The following is a 21,379-nucleotide window of genomic DNA, read 5'->3' as shown; positions in this document are numbered from 1 at the left end:
GAAATCACGGATTTCATTAAACTATTTTGAAACCTGTATAGATATTTACGCTCCTCACATGTAAAAGGGCTTGCATGGGCTTGCATCACTAGATGCGAATCGCCAGCGTTTTCTTCAACGACATGGGAAAGGGGATGGCATCTCTATCTTACGATGGTGTGACGGTGAGTAAAAATCTTCCAATAAAAGGCAATAGATTCTTTCTTTCTTTCTTTCTAGAAATAATGAAATACAAATTGACATCTGCGCTTTTTTATAATTTTTTTTGGGTAGAAAAGTAACCATCTTTTTCATCACAAAATGACAAACCAAATTCCACGTGGCACTAATCACATCACTATGTCAAGGCATATAGCATATTAGACTTCATCCACCAGATCCCCTGTGATGCTCATATTCCTCACTTTTATTGTGGTTCCAATCGAATTTTTAGAACGAATCTACAGAAACCCTTGGAAAGGCAGAGCTGCACGATCCACAGATCTAATGATTTCCATTCAGTCACAGCACAGGCATCTACCTTTAACCTTCGCAAGCCATTATTTAAATGCAAAATGAGATAATTACCGTAATTTTATGTCTTTGCTTCTTTGAGTACAGAAATTTATGTTTAATATAGAATTTCACTGAGCTTCAAGTTTCAGTAAATTTACTTTACTGGAGTTCAATCGTTCATAAAGATATCTGCAGGTTTAAAAAATAAATTTCTCGTCTATATCTTAAATCGCTCTGTTTATTTTATTTTATTTTTATTTTTATTTTTTTTAATTAAATTCAAGATTTTATACATATTTATTTTGCGGGCAATTTTTACTCTGCACTGCTATGTTTACTCTGCTTCTATTGCCTATAATCCTGCAAAGCAATTAGGTTCAAATATTTGGACGCTTATTCTGCGCAATGCAAATAATTTTTAAAGCAACGGTACTAAAAACTTCTTAGAGATTTCCGGTTCAATTCCCAGATTTTTAAAGTTTAATTTACATTCCGCTTATGCAGATCGTTCGCGCTGCCCGTCGGAAAGTTAGAATGTTCGGGAGCGAAATTTCTTAAGGTATTTGTTCTTGGGAGAATTGATTTCTTAGTCGTTCTTTGATTTCTTCGACTTGTGTTACTAGCATTATTTAAAATCGTTAATCCTTCCAAACTTGATTGTCTGCATTTCTTAACAGAGTTCATTCACTAACTTCTATGCTACGGGCCTGAAGGTATGATTCTTGATCTTTTTAGTTCTGTCACTGTATGAAAAGCATTTAAGTTATAAAGATGCTGACCTTTCACCGAACGTAATTCATCATTTTATATAATACAGATCAACACTGAAGCCTTGAATTTAATGAGATTATCATGCTTTGAGCTTTAAATTTGTTTCGGATAAAGAGTTGAAGTGCCTTTGTACTGCTTCCTGTTAAGAAATGTTGTTTAGTTCCCATTAACTTTTGCAGTTCGTGAAGTACTGTGTTACGCTTTAAGAGAATCTGAACGATCTACCTTTAAAGAATCTCACGGCCGATTTAAACATGTTCTTGTTATAGTCAGGATAATAATTCACTTTGCGGAGAATTTTGCTGAGGCTCTCTACCTTAAAAGAATCTCAGCGCCGCTTTGCGTAGGTTCTTAATGTCAGTCAAGATAATAAGTCACTTTGCAGAAAGCTTTGCTAAGGTTTTAACTGAAAAGAATCTCCGGGTCACTTTGCGTTGGTTCTTATAATAACTATAAGCAGCCCTGCAGAGAGTTTTTCTAAGGTCTCTATTAAGTATAAATATCACTTGAATAGTTTGGATAGACTTTAAGGCCAATTTTTAGGGATTCAATTATGATTTAAATTTATCAAGAAATACGTTAGAGTAATTAACCGGCCATGACAACTGAGTGCAAAGTGGCCCTGATCGAAGTACTCATAGCTGAATAGTTACTTCAAGAACTTCGACAGTTTGGTCAAATATACTCTTAACAGAGGCTGTGACAAAGTGTAGTGCAAAGGCTTGCTACTTTGACCTTAACTCGTCTGGCTGTACAGAGTGGCCTCATTTAGAGTATTTTGCCAAAGTTGGTATACCCCTAACTGGTTAGGTGATAGTCTTAGGTTTCCGGGATTAATGATGTTGGATGTTTTCTCTGGAAGCATTCTTGATTCTTAAATTGCATCATCGTGAACCATAGTTCTAGCCTTAGAATTGGTGATCAAAAGCTTGTACTAATTCTGCCTCCTCTCTTATATCGATTTAGTAATTTATCTATGTTGTTCTGATTTGTCATGCCTTTCAATGGTTGGCACTTTCAGGGTTCAATCGTGTTCGGTTGTATCAATTCTTTCGGTGGGTTCCCACCTTTGGAGGCCAACAATTTTTTATCTGCTTTGGGGCATCATGCTATTTACTGGAGCTACTCTGTCGCCTCATACCATTTAGTGGGTTGCTGCCTTAAAGAGTTAACAACCTTCAGTTTTTGTTACTTCTAAGTTGTGAGTGATGATCCCTTTTAACAACACATTTTTCCCGGTGTATTGCTGTCCACAATCTATTGCTACTGGTAGGAGAATCTATCACATTTTGGTTGGTGGGAGAATATGTCAAATCTTCAGTTGTAGGACAGTTGCTAGATAATGCATAGATGGAACTGAATCTATAGGTAAGTCTAAGTTACCAGGAAATGGAAATGGATATGGATCCAGATATGAGTCCACCAGATTTTTGAAAAGCCAGGATCCAGATACAGTGGGGAAACACCATGTACAGAAAATACAATAATATATATATTTTAAAAATTCTAAAAATCAAAGCTGAAATCATGATGTATCATGATTTATACAAAAAGGATAATTGTAAAATACAAAATTTAGTGTGTCATCAACGATCACTCTGTTAATATGATGATATAAAGTAGGTCTAACTACATGTCCAAAAATGGGTCTACATGCTCATCATTTGAATATTTCAACTCTACATCATGATTAACCTGTCATCTTCTCTGAAATTTTCGTTAAAATCTCAAAATTCCCATCTAGTTACAATGGCAAATGAATATTGTACACAGTTTGGAAGAAGTTAAGAACATGCTAGATAGTCTATGTATTATATTGTTATAAGAGGACTCTTCACCTAGAGTTGTTTGGGATTGATCTAATTAAATTATTAATGCAATAGCCATCCTTTGTACACTACACATTATTATCTATGTATTGTTTCAAAGCTTTCCTATTAGCATTATCAGAAAATGAAAATGAATTTTTTATGTGGTAGACCTTTCATACTAGCATTATCATGTGCTATATATCCCATAGGTTATTAATAACTTAATCATACAAGTATTTATCCTACAAATTATTAATAAGTAATCTAACTAAGAATCCAAATAGAATGTTTAGTTTGTAGGGTTTCAAACAGGTGGCAAATATCCTTAAAAAAATAAAAAATATACCAAGAACTCTAATGTTATTTGCTTGGGATCGGGTGTGTGAGGGCTAGCTGGCACAAGATCCATTTTATTAGTATGTGATCTGTTTCTGGGCTTGAAGGATTTGTATACGTGGCTGATCCTATGTGGATCTGGGTGGATCCGTATTCGTATCCATATCCGAAATTCAAATTTGCGTATCCAACATCAATACCTTGTGGATCTGGTAACACAGAGGTGAGCCCTTAGACCTCAAAGGAGAGAATGCTCTTAAATTATTTTGTTAAAGACAGCCTTGAGAGATTGACTTGGGTCAAGCACAATATCTGAATTTCAGGCATGCGATTAGTGATCACTTTTTCTTAGGAAAGTGTTAGTTTTTGTAGCATCGGAGGTGTTCTAGTCTCGAAACTTTGTGGAGAGGCTAAAACACAAGAGTTCTCTATAACTCAGAAATAGTTTTTTGGAAATTCCACCTAGAAGTGTCTCAATTAGATTATTAGCCTATTTTTAAATATTTCCTAAGTCTAAACTTAGGAAAATGGGTTATTTAATTAGAATTAATTGAGAAATGTGTGCATCATCTAGAAACTCACACGAAAGCGATCCAAATATGATTTCAGCCATTGATTCAGATTTAATTTTGGCCGTTGGAGTCCCAATTGGAGATTATAAGGGGAGGTCGATGGGTAGATGGAGAACACACACTTGAGGTCGATTTCCTTGGGCAATTCGAGCTAGCCAGCAACAAAGCTCGAGCCAGAGAAGGGAAGCAGAGAAAGAGAGGGGCAGGGAGAGTGATTTAGAGGAAGTTTTTCCAGTTTCAGAGAGGTAGCAGCAAGAGGCTGAGTTATTCCCAGTGAAGCTGCGCAGAGGATTGCATAGGAAGCTTCAAAGGGCAATTCGTTTTAGCTGTGGGGAAATCGATTCTGCATCTAGAGGCCGGGAAAGTTTTCCAGGAAGTCAGAGAATCATTTCCAGCAACAGAGATAGGCAAAACGACTTAGTTAGAGGTAGCTTTGGGCTAGACGTCAAAGGGGTTGTGCAAAGGGTCCAGGAGGACGAGTTTTTGAAGCTGAGTTGAGCCGGGGTTGCTTGTAGAGGAGGGGAAATTCCCTTAGATAATTTCGGCTAGATTTTCTTGTTGTGGATAGCCAATTTTCAACATCCAGATTTTACTCAGATTATTTCACTACTGCTTAATAATAAAAACCCTCAGCTGCTGCACTGATTTTCTCGCATTGGGTTTTTCTGAGGACTTTTGTCCAAAAATAACTGTGTCAAATTTTTGTGTGCGCTAGTATTTTCTCAGTTTCCAGTTTATCTTCCGCAGTGTTTTTATTTGTGAAGATTGCAGTGTGATTAAATTGTTGTTGCCGTAGCAATAAATTGTTAATTTAATTTACAGTTAGAAGAATTAATTCCGGTTGCTACAATAGGATTTTAGTAGTGAAATTTTCACATGGTATCAAAGTGATTTTGATCAGATGGGGAAGTCCAAAAGCAGAGGCATAAATTCGCTGTTCAGAGGGACCAATAAGATGAATTTCTAGGGGCTGCGTAGAGCCTAAGACAGGCAGTTCAATTTTTCCTTGCAGGTTGGTAGAAAATTTTTCCTTGCAGGTTGGTAGAAAATCCGGCTTGTAAGTTTGAGTGATTCCAGCAGGCAGAGGGAGCAACAATCTAGTATTTTTGCTGGGTAAATTCCTTGTTTGGGCGCAGAAGGGTTTTGTAGCAACAAAATCAACACCAGGTGGAAGAGAAAGGCACACACAGAGAGAATTTCTCTCAGAGGGTTTCTAGCCTAGAAATCCGATTTTCCCAAGTGCAGTTGACAGTTGCTGCAGGAAATTTTTCTCACTCTAGAAGGGAGTGCGAGTAGCAGATTCAATAACCGAGCAAAGGAAGAGGGAGATTTTCGATCAGATTCAGAGATGGTCACAACTGGGCTTAGAGATCAGGATACGTTGGAGGAAGCCTCCAACTTTGTCCTCTGGAAGGCTAGGATATCCTTTCTGCTGGATGAATATGGTCTGAAAGCCTATGTAGATAATGTAGTGGAAGTTCCCCAGGATGCAGATCAGTTGAAGGAATATAGTAAATAGATGGTAAAGGCGAAGCGGTTGATCCTCGATGGAATTCAGGACCATATAGTTTCACATATATCTGGAAAGAATACTGCCAAGGAGATGTGGGACGCTCTCGACTAGCTATATCAGAATACTTCCGAGCAATGGAAGATGTTCCTATAGGAGAAGCTGAGAAGCATCAAGATGCAGAAGGGTGAAGGCATAGATCCCTTCCTCACCAGGATTGAAGAGGTCCATGATCAACTTGTAGTTGTTGGGGAGGCATCTCAACCGACAAAGCTTGTATGGTTGGTACTGAACAACATCTTAGAGGAGTGGCAAGTCTTTGTCCAAAGTATCTTGGGCCGATACAACTTTCCTAGATGATACAAGATGTAGTCAAACTACAATAGGAGGAGTTGAGGCGAGCTCTATTAAAAAGAACCATTAACGGAAGCAACAACAACGACGTGAAGGGTTAGAAGGAAGAGGAGAATGTGGCCCTAGTATCAAAGGGTCCAAATCAGAGACAGGGGGAGAAGAAGAAAAAGGACCTATCTAAGGTCAAGTGCTTTAGGTGTGGCGAGTTTGGCCACTACAGTACCCAATGTCCTCTCAGGATGAAGGACAAGCAGGAGAAGTAGGACCAAGTGGTAGCATCCACAGAGATAGACAAATTGTCCTCCATGCTGGAGGAAGATTTTTCCATGTTTGCATCTATACCTCCAAGAGTGAGGTGGGCCGATATGGAGCTATAATCCTAGAGTTACAGATCTTGGGCAGGGTTCATTGAGGTGTGCCCTCGTCATGGATCATTACCTAGCTATAGGGGCCCACAGTATTCAATAGCAAGATGATCAATGTCAGTTGATGCAGTTAGATTCTCGATTGACAGTTGCAGACTAGTTGTAGTCAGGTGCTGAGGAGCGCAAATGCAGTGTTGACAGTAGAGCAGGTGGCTCAGTGCAGAGTTAGCAACAATGCAGATTCTTCAATGGACAGTGCAGAGGCTAGTAGCAGTCAGATACTCAGGACATAGATGCAACATGAGATACAATTGACTCATTATTTAGGATGCTTCTCAGTTGCAGTTGCAACAACAATAGATGAGAGGGAGTTGCAGTGCAAATGCAGATTTGACAACACTACAATAGTGTCAGTAGCAACACAGATGCAACATCAGAGTTGCGTAGTGGTTGGTGGGCAGTGGCTGTTAGTCACAAGTTACGGTGGCCAGACATCAGCAACGTGACCGAGGGTGATACAAAAACTGTTGATTTCTGGTAGCATCGGATGTGCTCTAAGTCTCAAAATTTGGAGGGAGGCTTAGACACATGCATTCTCCAATACCCATAAATCTTTTGGGAAATTCCACCCGAAGACAGTTTTATTAAAATAATTAATTATTTTTAATGGGACCCTAAGTCTAAACTTAGGAAATTAAAATAATTAATGGGTATTAATCTAAACTGTGGGTGTAACTTCTAGAAGAAGACGAGGATCAAGCCAAAATGATCTAAGCCATTGATTAGAAGTTAATCTGGGCCGTTGGTTGTCCAACAAAAAGATATAAGAAGAGGCTTGAGGGGCACTTGGAGAACACATAGAGGGGAGATCGGAAGTTCAATTTTTTGAACAAAGTAGCTGCCGAAGAGATTCTCGATAGTGATCTTTTGCAGTGAGGGGCAGTGATAGTATCTGAAGGGAAATCTTTCTCGGTCGGAGAATACTCAGTAGAGAAGGAAGAGAGAGATCTAGTAGAGGCAGCGCAGAGCCAAAGAGGCTGATGTAGAGCCACGCAGAAGCCAAGAAGGAATCCAAAAATTTGCTAAAGGAATCGATTGTAGAAGCCGGAAGCCGAGGTGTGAGACCGAGAGGAGCAAATCGAAGTTCTTGGGTAGCAAATCGATTAGCTGAAGGAGTGATGCTGTCCCCGGAGGGTGTGACGCTGGGATGACGCAGTGACTGTGTAGAGGCAACTAGGGGCAATTCATTCAGTGGTTGGATCAGCGAGGATTTCCAGTGATAGTGTGAGGTAACCTCACTTATCTCTTTGTCAGTGATACTCTGTAACTGGATTGCCAGAAAGGCATCGAAAGATTGTATTCAGAAATTACTACTGGATAATAATAAAACCCTTAGAGTCGCTGTACCGGTTTTCCAGCATTGGGTTTTTCCGGGGACATTTGTCCAAAAATAACTGTGTAGATGTGTTGTGTATTTCTTTCCTGTTCAGTGTCTTGTTTTCCGTATTTTATTTAAATGGTGAAGGCTGCAGTGTATTCATTTCAGTGTTTACTGTAGGAAACAATAAATTATCTGGTTTAATAATTAACAAATACGAGAAACATAATCAATTGTTGCAGTAGGAATTTAAGCATCCAAATTTTCATAAAGACGGGGTGTTGTAGTAGTGGTGCAATACTAGAACACCTTCCTTGCTAAGGGAGAGTGTTAGTTTTTGTAGCATCAAAGGTGTTCTAGTCTTGAAACTTTGTGGAGAGGCTGAAATACAGTTGTTCTCCATAGCCCAGAAATCATTTCTAGAAATTCCACCTAGAAGTGTCTCAATTGTATTATTAGCCTATTTCTAAATACTTCCATAAGCCTAAACTTAGGAAAAGGGGTTAATTAATCAGAATTAATTGAGAAAGGTGTGAATCATCTAGAAATATTGCTAGACAAGATCTACGCATAATTGGCACGACATATTGTTGGACAAGATCTACGCACAATTGGCACGACGTATTGTCGGACAAGATCTATGCATAATTGGCATGGCGTATTGCTGGACAAGATCTACGCATAATGGATAAGCAAATTCATATCCTGTGGGAAATTTTAAAAAATTAAAATTTGACACCTAGATCTAGTCAAATTCTGCGAAACTTTATGAGTGATCTAACATGGTAATATTCAATGAATCTAGACACTAGGAGTCACTTAAGGCCTCACTATCAACCCACACTCCAATTTTGGGGTTCTAGCTAGGAGAAAAAACTCAATTAATTATTAAGCGCTGAAAAGCACAAATAATTAACTAAGTAAATAAAACTCCCTAGTGTGCACTAACTTGATAACAAATTCCTAAGCTACCTAGGCCTGTTACATGAATCTATTTCATCATGTTAGCATCACTTTACAATATCCCCATAGGGCTTGCGGAATCTGAATACAATAGAGAAGAAGAGTGAGAAGAAAGAGCTTAAAAGCTCTGATGATGTCTGAGCTTTGTAAGTACAATAATCCTTTGACATATCCTTGGGCATGGAATCTTCAAGTGTATTTCAATGGTTAAACAAGCCCCATTGATATTTCATTAAAACGAGACTTCTCATATTGGGCAGCCAATGTCAAAGGTTTATTGCAGAGGGTGGAAAACCTTAAGACCAAAAACAAACAGCTCCACGTGGAAGTAACTGACCTCAAACAATTGGTCTTTGAAATGAAACAACATGAAAATATACACTTACAACAACCTACAAATTCCCCGCACTTCGAACAAACTTTCGAACCTTAACATTTTGCAAGAAGAAATGAGATCACAACAAGCCTCCATTAAATAGGAAACAAGAACACAACAACAAAGGTTTAATTCTTGGGTTGAGGTGGTTCGGAAAAGGGAATAACCAACCCTGGTCACTGTGGTCGAAGGAGTGGTACAAGCAAAGTTGAACGAGGAATTGCCTTTGTAGATCTCGCGAACTCAATTTGCGAGTATGTGGGCTCCCACCTCCATGACCCTTGTAGATCCCTTTCAGGCAGGCACCACCTTGCTCCATGATACCCTAGACCTGAAGGACCTTGCTATTGATCGTGCTAGGATGGGGCACAAATCCACACACTTCCTCTGTTTTAAGACACTAGAGGACTAGATCAGAGCCCTTCGGGCGAATAAGAGAAGGTCGACTTTGGTCCCATCTGCACAAAGGATCTTCCTCAATGCTAACCTCACCAGAAACTGATAGACAAAGCTTAAGCATGCTAGAGATTGAGTTGCAGTTGCATGAAAAGAGGGGAAGTGGGCAGTTATTTGAGATATTAAAGCAATCATTTGTGATTTGCCCCGCTGGGGTACTCTTGACCTTGGGCCAAATGGCGGTCTCATTCAGATGGGGAACATTTTAGGGGGTAGTTGCCCCACCATTTCCATTGGCTGTTGGAACTACAATGGTATGTTTTGGTCTTCACCAGGTACACTTCGTGATGCTATTGGATCTCATGACCTTCTTTTCCTCATCGACATGCACACATGTACCATGTGGAGACCGCCCCCAATTAAGGGGTACCACTAGATATGGTCATGTAGGTAGGATATACGATTTGATGGTGTCAGAGGCTTGGGGGGGTTGCTTGTCTTGTACGGGTCTCCCTCAAGGGTCGAGTTACTATGATGTTATCAGGCGAGCATGTTAGATATTTGTGGGTCTGGGTCCATCAAAAGAGTTCCCTACTTTGAGATAACTACATTGTTGTTTGCTAATTTCCCCTTTCATTTTCACACTTTGCACTTCATAGGGAGTCCGTGTTGAATTTGTAACTATGGTTGCTCTTCATAATGTATATTTGGTCACTTGATGTACTTGTATTTATTGTAAAGCATATTTTAAATGCTAGAGTCAAAAGAAAATTTATTTTGAGTCAAAGTCCCATTGCGACTTTTTAAATAAGAAAATTTGAATTTTTTGAATTGTAAGTTTTGGCTCCAAAAGTTGTCAAGTTAGCCCAAGTAATGGACACACCCATTTGGTCAGAAAAATCACTTTATAAAGGTAGTTCGACCTCCTCCAGTTGGGAAATTTGCATCTCTCACACAAGACATCTTCTGGGAAGGAAAGCGAAGGACAAGGACGAATAGGATGAAGAAGAAGATGAGTTAGCTCTTCTCTCTTCTATCTGGTTTGAAGTTTTTCTAGACATTCTGTTGGAGCGGGATGAAATTTTGGGAAATTGCAGGGGCCGAAATTATGGGGCAACTAACAGCTGCAAGAGGGCCAAAATTTATGGGTTAGATCAAGTAGAGCACATTTTTGGATCAATTTGGAAGGCTTGACTTGGAGGGGAAGACCAGGTTTGACCATAGGTCTAGGTGTGTCTCTTATTGAACAAAAGAATTTCTCTATTGAAAAGGTTGTTGGGTTTTTCCCTAGGTAAATCTTGTCTCTTCTTTGTGCATTGTGATCTCTACTATTCTATTGTTCTTTATGGTAGAATTTCTGAAGTATAATTGCTGAATGATATATTGGAATAAAATGAAAGAAGATCAATATCAAAAGTAGTTATCAATATTTCAGAAATATTGTGCTAATCTATGTTGCACTTAGAAAATCAACCGCTTGAGGGCGATTGTTTCCATGATCTTTTTGCAAACATCTCCCACTATTCCACGCTTGGAGAGATAATCCTTCTAGGAAACAACACACACCAGAAGCCATCAAGTATCCTTCCATGATCAAGTTGAGGATGCACTCTGCCTCTAGGAGATAGAGACACCATGGGTCTCCAATGGTGCTCACAAGATAGGAATGAGCCCCCTACAGGTTATGGGAGGCATCTTTTGCAGTGGGGGGAATCCCACAGTCTATTGAATCTGAAAGGGCTCCCTTGCTTCCCAAGTTCAAGTGACTTCACTTGCTTCCCCCACAATGGGTAATGAATGAATGAATTGAATTGATTTACAATGAGCAGTAAAGCTCAATAAATAATACCACTGTATTTACAGAAACAACAAGTTTCTACTAAGAAAGTAGAAACAACAAGTTTCTACTAAGAATATAGAAACAACAAGTTTCTAGCAAGAAACGACTAATTACAATCATAGATGAGCAGTAAACACTAAAATAACATTATTCTAATACCCTCCCTTAATGCTCAATCTATTTACAACACCTATAGACCCGTTGAATTTTACAAACTTATCAGGACCAAGAGGCTTGGTGAAGATGTCTGCTGGCTGCTCCGTTGTGGGAACATATAGCAACTGAATGGATCCGTCTTCAACAAGTTGTCGAATGTAGTGACAATGACTTTCCACATGCTTTGTTTGTTCATGGAAGACTGGATTCTTGGCGAGTTGGAGGCTGGAGCACTCCCTGATTATCATAGAACAAGGGAGTAGGCCCTGCCTGGGAAACATGCAGATCCGCAAGCATACGTCGAAGCCAAACTGCCTCGCAAGATGCCTTAACTGCTCCCCAATACTCTGCTTCTGTCGAGGAGAGAGCCACTGCCTGCTGCTTCTTACTAGCCCATGTGACAGCGCCGGATCCCAGACTAAACACATACCCAGCTGTAGATTTACGGTCATCAACCGAACCAGCCCAGTCTGAATCTGTGTAACCACTGAGTGTAGGATCTGAACTCCGAGTGTACAAAAGTCCATAATCAGGAGTGCCTCTTACATAACGCAGCACACGCTTTGCTGCTATCCAATGATCAGCCTTAGGAGCTGACATGAAGCGTGAAATGTAGCTCACTGCAAAACTGATATCAGGTCGAGTGGCAGTAAGGTAGATGAGGCTGCCCACTAACTGCCTGAATAAAGTTTCATCCACAAGTGGTGAGGATGACTGAGCTAAAAGTTTGAGCCCTGGTTCCATAGGAGTCGTGGTAGGTTTGCAATCCTGCATTCTGAACCTGTCCACAAGATTTCTGGCATACTTGGACTGAGAGAGAAAGATGTTGTTCTTAGTCTGCCAGACTTCCAACCCTAAACAGTAATGAAGAAGTCCCAAATCTGTCATATCAAAAGTGCTGCATAAATCCTGTTTGATCCCATGGATCAAATGCGCTGAATTGCCAGTAATGATAAGATCATCCACATAGACAACCACAAACATAATGTCATCACCAATATGTTTGATATACAGGTTTGCATCAGATGGACTCCACTGAAAACCATGATCTGTTTGGTACTTATCAATTTTCATGTACCAAGCCCGAGGGGCTTGTTTCAGACTATAGAGTGCCTTGACTAATCTACAAACTTTCTGTTCTTGACCCGCAACCTTGAATCCTGGAGGCTGCGTCATGTAGACTTCTTCCTGTAAGTCACCATTTAGAAAAGCACTCTTTACATCCATCTAATGGACTTTCCAACTGAACTGAGCTACTAAGGCAAGGACACGTCGTATGGTATTCATCTTGGCTGTAGGAGCAAAGGTCTCCTCATAGTCTATGCCTTCCTTTTGTGAGAATCCTCGAGCAACAAGGCGAGCCTTATACTTGTCCAGGGTCCCGTCAGCTTTGTATTTGACTTTATACACCCATTTGCAGCTAATGGGCTTCTTCCTTGTAGGAAGATTAGAAAGGTTCCAAGTGTGATTCTTCTGAAGACTCTGGAATTCTGCTTCCATAGCTGTTCCCACTCAGGTATACCCTTAGCCTTTGAATAGGTTTGAGGCTCAAAAACACTGTGTAAGCTAGCCATAAGAGCAAAATTTATTGTAGGCTGGTGTTTGCTCTTATTTCGGGAAGTTCTACCTTCAAGGAGCTCATTATCCCGAAGATCACCAATAGTTTTAGCCCACCATTTAGGCCGAAGAGTAGAAGAACTAATATCAGGAGCGGGTGGAGGAGGTGCAGGAACAACAGGAGCAACAAGAGGAGGATTATTTTCCAGAGGAAGCTCAGATAGTGCAGCATCAGATACTGATGCTGCATCATCCCTCCCATCAGGTGGACCTAACGGAAGAAGAATACTATGAGGCTGATCCTCAGAACACTGCTCAGAAGTAGGAGACTGAAAGAATCCTCTGTCTTCATCAAACACTACGTCCCGACTAAAGCTAAGACGACTAGTGTCTATATCTATCAGCCTATAGGCCTTGTGGTGGTCACTGTACCTTGTCATCATGAGTTTCTAGCTTTTGGAATTCAATTTAGAGTGCTTAGCAGCTGGAATCCAAACATATGCAACTGAGCCAAACACTTTGAGGTGACTGATCTGAGGCTTATGGCCAGACCAAGCCTCTTCTGGAGTCTTCCCCTTAACAGCCTAAGTAGGTGATCGGTTAAGAAGATAGACAGCAGTAAACACTGCTTCAGCCCAAAATTTGTTCGGAACACTCCTGTGTTGTAACATGGAACGAGCCATTTCAACAACCGTACGGTTGCGACGTTCGACAACACTGTTCTACTGAGGAGTGTAGGGTGTAGTTAACTGGTGTTTGATGCCATGGGTATCACAGAAGTTGGAGAAAGCAAAAGAACAAAATTCCCCCCTGTTATCTGTCCTAAGAGTTATGATATTACAGCCAGACTCTTTTTCAACTAAGGACTTAAACTTCTGAAAGATACTAAATACATCAGATTTAGTTTTTAGAAATTACACCCACATCTTTCTACTGAAATCATCTACAATAAGCAAAAAATATTTGCAACAAGTAATTGAAGATGTATTCATAGGACCACAAATATCAGCATGAATTAACTGGAGTACCTGAGATGCGTGCCAAGATTCTCCATTCTTGAATGAAGACCGATGTTGCTTGCCAGCTTGACAGGCGCCGCACACTCCCAGTTGCTGAGTCTGAATATCAGGTAACCCTGACACAAGTCCCTCCTGAGAGAGTTGAGAGAGATACTGAATATTTAGATGTCCATATCGTTGGTGCCACAGAGTGCTGATGGGAGAAACACGAGCTGCTAAAGCCACTTCTGGAAAATCACCAGTGTCAAGAAGCCTGTATAGACCATGATCCTCTAGGCCAACAGCAACCGTAAGATGAGTCTTCCTGTCAATAATGGAGCACTTGTGCGCACTGAACACTACATCAAGCTGCGGAGAGTTCCTCATAATCTGGCTGACAGACAATAGATTAATTGCCATACCAGGAACATAGTACACATTCAGGAAGATGAGTGTGCGCCCACCAGTCTGGATCTGAACTGTACCTCTGCCAACCACTGTGTACTCTTCACCTCCGCTAAATACCACAGAATCACTGAAAGGTGAGAAGTCAATAAACCAGTCACACCTATGAGAAAAATGATGTGATGCACCAGAGTCAATGTACCAGGCAGAAGACGTGGCATGATCTGAGGACCTCTTAGCCATAAAGGCGTAAAAAACAGATTCCTTCTGCTCAGAATGTTCTGCAACATTCGCTTGTTGATAAGACCCTCCCTGCTTCTTCTGTTCAAAAGCAATCCTCTGTCGACAATCTTTCTTCATGTGGCCGAACTTGTGATAGTAATTACACTGCACATTTTTCTTCTTAGCGGGATTAGAAGGCTGAGAAGAACCTTTCTGCTGAAAGGACTGAGAGGATTGATATTTGGTAGCAAAAGCATTTTCTGAGGAGGCTGATGAAGCACTACTACCAAACTGCTGTTTCTAACGATCCTGCTGCATGAGTTTGGTGCATAACTCTGGAAACTTCAGATCAACATTAGTGGAGGTAATGTTGAGTGTTTCTATGAAGTGCTCATAAGGTTTTGTAGACTTTTCAGAGTGATAACTACCATATCTTCTTCTTCCATGGTTCGACCAATGGCTTCAAGCTAATCTCGAATGTCTTTAATCTTGTTAAGATGTTCCTGTAAAGACATATGTTCTTCCATCATGATGGAGAAAACCTGATTCTTGAGAAAAAAAGCTCTGTTCTTGTCGGATGTTTCATGCAATTCCTTCAAATGTTGTCAGATTTCGGCAGCTGTCTTGCCGGAAGGAATCTGCGGTCACTGATCATCAGTCACAGAGAGTTTGAGAAGCATAACAACCTCTCGATTTCGATCATCAAACTTCTCTTGATCAGCACCAGCTGTACTAGGTCTGAGATCTTTGCCCAAAACACGCTGGTCAAGACGCCTATATTAAAAAATGGTCAACATGCTCTGTTTCCAGATGTTATAATTGGTGCCATTAAAGCGTTGACTGCCTTTCAACATCAGATTGGTTAGCGAGGCCATCTGTACGTTTCCAAAGACATGGAAAACAACAAAGGATTCTGGCACAGATTTTAATGCAGATGCCGGCTGATCTGAACAAAAACTGACCGGTGCTGGAACCAAAGTTCAAATCTGCTAACTCGATGAAAATTGAGGCATGGAAAACAATGCAACCAAAAAATTTTGACGACTACCTAGTTGAGATATCACAAAACCCACATCAAATCTGTAATCAGAAATTTTTTTTGTCAAATGAAAATAAAATAAAATACCTTGGTCAAAAAACGAGCCACCAAAAAAAAAAAAAAAATCCGTCAATTGACAGAGATTCTGGCTGAATACGCCTTTCTCGGTCAAACAACGGCATCCATGATTCACCGACTAGACCCTTTCTTTCACATAACAGTGAAATACGCTGCCCAGGAAACAGTGGATAAACATGCAGACGGACAATTAATTGAATGCTACGGGCCACAGAAAATGGTACTCCCACATGCTCTTGTCAACACAGCTTCAGGTACATTATAGCATGCTCAAGTAAGAAATTGGGGTTTTTCTTTCACGAAATCCTCAACATTGTACAGTGACCAATATTCCAATAGATCGAAAACTGTACTCAATGAAAAAATACCGTGCGTGAAAAATACTGTGCGTGAAAAATACTGGGATCAGTATCGAGCCCTGAGCAAGCAGTAATGGGGGAATTCGATCTCCTGATCTGTCGACAGCGACGGTGACTGAGACGGCAAAAATATAGTCTCACGCTAGAGAGGAGCCGTGTTAGGCACGCTAGAAGAAAACGTGCGATTCAGGCCCGACACTGTTGCTTCTTCGTGAGATCCGAAAGTATCAACACTGAGCTTCGTATAAGAAAGCTGCCCTTCCAGCGGCTTGTAAGAGAGATTGCCCAGGATTTCAAGACGGACTTGAGATGCCAGTCCTCAGCGGTTTCAGCACTGCAAGAAGCGGCAGAGGCATATCTTGTCGGGCTGTTCGAGGATACTAACCTGTGCGCAATTCACATAAAACTGTCCATGTGCACTACAAAACTGTTCGCATACACTCCGAAACTCCAACCAAAAAAAAATTCGATGAAAGCCCCGCCACCGTTGAGAAATCTGAAGACGAATTGATTGTCACACCGCCTGTCTCTGAGATCAAAGCAAAATTGGCCTCCTTGTGGAGTCCAGTAGAAGTAGCAGCTGTTTGAAGGCGCTAATTAGTTTTCTGTTGGAGGAGAAGTTGCGGTCACTTTGCTGTGGAAGACGATGGTTTTGCCACATATACCAGGGCCATACAAATGTTTGATGACGATGGGGATGAGATTGATCCGACCAATCCTCTAATTGGTGTGACAAAACCCAATTGTTATACGACGAGTTATGTTCCACAAGCAGATCCAGAATGGCCCAGCGTCCACAATCGATCGATTGCAGGTACCAGCGTCCACAATCGATCGATTGCAGGTACCAGCTTCCACAAAATGGCCCAGATCCAGATCCCTGCGGCACTTATTTAAAACCACGTAGGTTTAGAACCCTTCAGTTTACTAACTGTGACCCTAAATGAAAACTGAAGAAGAGAAAAAAATTCTCCACAGAAGAGCAATTTCGAAATGAAGCACTAAATTTTTCAAACTATGAAAAATTATTTCGAAAAAAAATACCAAAGCTCTGATACCATAATGAATGAATGAATTGAATTGATTTACAATGAGCAGTAAAGCTCAATAAATAATACAACTGTATTTACAGAAACAACAAGTTTCTACTAAGAAAGTAGAAACAACAAGTTTCTTCTAAGAATATAGAAACAACGAGTTTCTAACAAGAAACGGCGAATTACAATCATAGATGAGTAGTAAACACTAAAATAGCATTATTCTAATAATGTGGGGGGGGGGGCAATGTGGTGGTTTATGTTCTAACCAACCAAGATTTCCTCCAACACATCCATTGCTTCTCCATATCTTGCCTCCCCTTGGAAGACCATGCCCTCCTTGCTTTCTCCTTCTCTATACCCCCCCCATCCACCCCCTATTTTAACCCTCAACCCCCCCTCATACCACCTTTCTTTTTGATTGAGACTATTATCCCACCAATAGTGGGTACAACTAGAAGAGATTTTCTCCTATTCATCTTCTTCCAGCTTGCAGCCAACAACCCCTAAGAGGCACTCATAGTTGATGTGATGTGCCACTTCATCTCCACTCCTTCCATCAGTTGTATGTTTCCTCGCCCATTTGTCAAGAGAATATATTAGAAGGTGGGCAATGCAACCCAAAAAGTATGTTCTTCATTGTCCAATCGGGTGCTTATGCTTGTTTTTCATTAGGCATTTTGGGCATGGATTATAGGGTGACTTGGAAGAAGGAAGGGCTTTGATCATTGTTTTGTTCCCTCACCTTAAATGAGGGGTTAATCTTCAATCCTAGTTCTGCACGATTTCCCTTATTAGCCTTGAGCCTTTAGGAAGGGCACTACTTGGGAAACCTTGATTTTGGTAGTGCGGTCCCTGTTACCCACCACATGTGGGTAGTATATATAGGAGATAATTTTTCTCCTAGATGGTTCTCAGCTGGCAACCAACAACCCCTTGCAGCCACCGGATAGCCCAATGTGCCATTGTCTCCGCCACCTGAGCCAACCATGTGGTCTGTCGACCACTTGTGATGATTATATGTTTGAAGGTGGGCCTCCCGACTCCAAAGGTATGACTTTTCATTGGTTTGGTTCAGTGATTTTGTTTACTTTTCATGGGCACTTTTGGGCATGGATTGTTGGGGGGATTTGGTGGAAAGAGTGGGTTAGATCTATATTCTTGTCTACACTGCCTGATTCTGTGGTTACCCTTGTATCGTAGTTCCATGGGATCTCCTTTACTGGCCATTGGCTTCAGGGTTGGCACTACATGGGAAATCCCGATTTTGGTTGCGTGGTCTCGCTTCCCGATACCACCTACATCACGCCCTTCCACTTATTTTAACCATGTTCATCTATTTTCCCATTCAGGTCCACATGTCTCCACTGGGTCCACATAGCGTTAGCCTTCCCTCTCCCTTGTCCACACCTTGGGTCGGGCCTAAAACGATGCCCCGGAGGTTGATGCAGCTAAAAAGAAAAGAAAAAGCATAATTTGGCCACTCTCAACAAGAAATGTACCACAAAATGCAAAAGATGGTCGGGACATACAAATTTAGCATGTGGGCAAAAGCCAGACATGAGCTCTACCCCTTACCCATGGCCATCACCTTGGTTCCTATGGGCCCTAAATGAGCCCCCTCCATCATTAAGGAACCCATGATTGTCCCAACCCCTGGTGGGCAATGAACTGCCCCACCTTAAGGGGGTATCCACTGCTACATATTACACATCATGCTCTCATCCCCTGGAGCCCCGAGCAGTTATGAAGAAAAATCAGTCAAAGGCAAAAGGCATATGAAGAAGGGTGGAAAAAACAAAGGCCAGGGTAACTCATGTACCATGATTTTCTCCCTCCTACACTCATATACCTAGGTGTGGGCTTCCCCTATTACAACTACCCTTGTACCATGACATGTGGTCTGGATGATTCCCCTGATCCCCACTTCGCTCCATTATTATATCATCTACCACCTACCATTTGAGGGATGTACCATGGACATGTCACCCCCTTTAGAGGTTGAAACCACCTAATAGGGTCCTTTGTTAACCCCTTATTGAGCTTGGAGACACTTGTACATGCCAAAACCCACTATGGAAGGACATGCCACCATGAAGTGCCCCATTGATCCCATGACTTGTAAGCTCTTTTACTTGATTACTCTAATGATTTGTTGTATTGGAGACCAAGGGGATGCATTGGATCTTACGCAGGATTGCAAGTGTGTCTCCATTTGGGGCTTGGTCTCCCTATACAAGATCCTAACCCTCCAAAGGGCCACATTGGCACTTGTAGGGTGAGTGTTGAGAGCCATGGGCCTCCACCATAGCAGAGTGTACTTCATGGATCCCCAACACCACTTGTTGATTTCTCGTGTTCCACCTTTTGGATGAGGATGATGCACTTGGTTCACCATGCTCAACTGACTCCACACATGCACCATTCACTTGGCAAATGTTCCAGAGTCCAGAGGATGTCTCTCGCTACAAAGGGAGGGCTTATATCATCATCCCAACCATTACATATGGTCTACAGGCATTTTCGATCCACTTGGAGACCCATGAGGATGTCCTTGTGCCCTCCTACATGTTGATTTATGGTAGCATCGGATGTGCTCTTAGCCTCAAAATTTGCAGGGAGGCTAGGACACATGTATTCCACAATACCCAAAAATCGTTTTGGGAAATTCCACTCGGAGATAGTTTTATTAAAATAATTATTTATTTTTAATGGGTGCCTAAGTCTAAACTTAGGAAATTAAAATAATTAAAGGGTATTATTTTAATTGTGGGTGAAACTTCTAGAAGAAGACGAGGATCAAGGAAAAATGGTCTGAGCCATTGATTAGGATCTAATCTAGGTCGTTGGTTCTCAACAAAAGGATTATAAGAGGAGGTTTGATGGGCATTTGGAAGATACATCGAGTGGGAGATCAGAGATCGAATTTTTGAAGTGAGCAGCGCAACAATTGCCAGAGAGATTTGAAGTGATTTATTGCAGAGAGGGGTAGGGATAGTTCTGGTTGGAGATTTCTCCTGATCTGGGAATACTCAGCAGAGGAGGCAGAGAGAGATCTAGGAGAGGCAGCGCAGAGGCTATGCTGGCCAGTGTAGGCTGACGTAGAGCCTTGAGGAGATCCGTATTTTTGCTGGAGAGATCGATTTTTGAAGCCGGAAGCCGGGAGGACAGAATTGAAGTCTCAGAGAGGCAAATTGATCAACAAAGGGAGTGACGCAGTCCCTAGGAGCTGTGATGCTGGGCCTACGTAGAGGAAACAAGGGACTAGCCATTTTGTGGCTAGATCAGTCAGGATCTCCAGTGATAGTGTGAGGTATTTCTCACTAATCTTCTGCCAGTGATATTCCCTGTCCTGGATAGCCAACAAGGCATCCAGAGATTGTATTCAGAAAAACTATTGCTTAATAATACGAACCCTCAGCTGCTGCACCGGTTTCCCACATTGGGTTTTTTCGGGGACTTTTGTCCAAAAACAACGGTGTAATGTGTTGCGTATTTCTTTCTTGCTTAGTTTCTTGTTTCCGGTTATAATTTAATTTGTGAAGACTGCAGTGTATTAGTTTCGGTGTTTGCTGTATGAAACATTAAATAATTTGTTCAGTAATTAACAAATAGAAGGAACTTAATTAGTTGTTGCAGTGGTGATTTGGGTAATCAAATTTTCACACTACACCCACTTGGGAGCACCACAAGTTCTTACTTGGAAAACAAGGGGTCAACCCCTTGACCACTATGTTTTGAGTCCAGTTCTTCATCATGGCACCCCTTGGACTTCACTAGACCTCCTCAAAGGCCCAATGACTCACTTTGTTCATCATTTGACCCACTTGAGAGGGTTCTTATTATGTTATTGAGCTATTTGGTGGGCTTGTCACTCAAAGTATTGTTATTATGCACATTATTTTATTTTAGGGGCTCAATTAGGCCAATTTAGCTAAATCGAATTCATTAGTGTATAAATAAAAGTGAGATGATTCATTTTCATCATCATCACTTGGATTGGGTTCTTATCTCTTGTGAGATTTTCGCTATCCCTTTTGGAGGAGGATTTTGGATGTAATGGATGAACTTTGATGTTTGGATATCTCTCTCTTTTCTTGGAGCTTCATTATTGGCATAATTTGGTGATTGGATATACTCTTTACACATGTAAGTAATATTTTCATGTCTATTCTTGTTATTTACTTTAATACATTAATGTTGCTAGGATTTTCGCTATACTAGATCTGAAATTTACTGCTTTTCTTATGCGAAATTGTGGAAATTTAGTCTTTTGTAGCGTTGCATCATCTCATGTATCATGTGTGAAAGGGTGAATGTTCCTAGAGATTGTTTCTATTGAATACACCTTGATTAGTCAT

At 41.0% G+C, this 21,379-nt stretch overlaps 1 protein-coding gene across 1 annotated transcript in view; it reads left to right on the top strand.

Moving 5' to 3' along the window:
* Positions 1-355: 355 nt before the first annotated feature.
* The window catches only part of SEX4 (dual specificity protein phosphatase (DsPTP1) family protein), a 417,122-nt gene continuing 396,098 nt past the window's right edge, over positions 356-21,379 (top strand). Inside the window, exons 1-3 of the mRNA XM_089412062.1 lie at positions 356-512; positions 1,000-1,054; positions 1,173-1,208. Coding sequence (XP_089268188.1) covers positions 388-512; positions 1,000-1,054; positions 1,173-1,208 — 216 coding nt within the window. The 5' untranslated portion in view covers positions 356-387. The remainder of the gene's footprint in view (positions 513-999; positions 1,055-1,172; positions 1,209-21,379) is intronic.

The sequence above is a fragment of the Pinus tabuliformis genome, chromosome 3_1, assembly GCF_031772625.1.
Source record: "Pinus tabuliformis cultivar Carrire ecotype Pingquan chromosome 3_1, CPIR1, whole genome shotgun sequence".
NCBI classification, from domain to species: Eukaryota; Viridiplantae; Streptophyta; class Pinopsida; order Pinales; family Pinaceae; genus Pinus; species Pinus tabuliformis.
The sequence above is the reverse complement of the archived record's forward strand: the minus strand, read 5'-3'. Positions and strand labels throughout refer to the sequence as shown.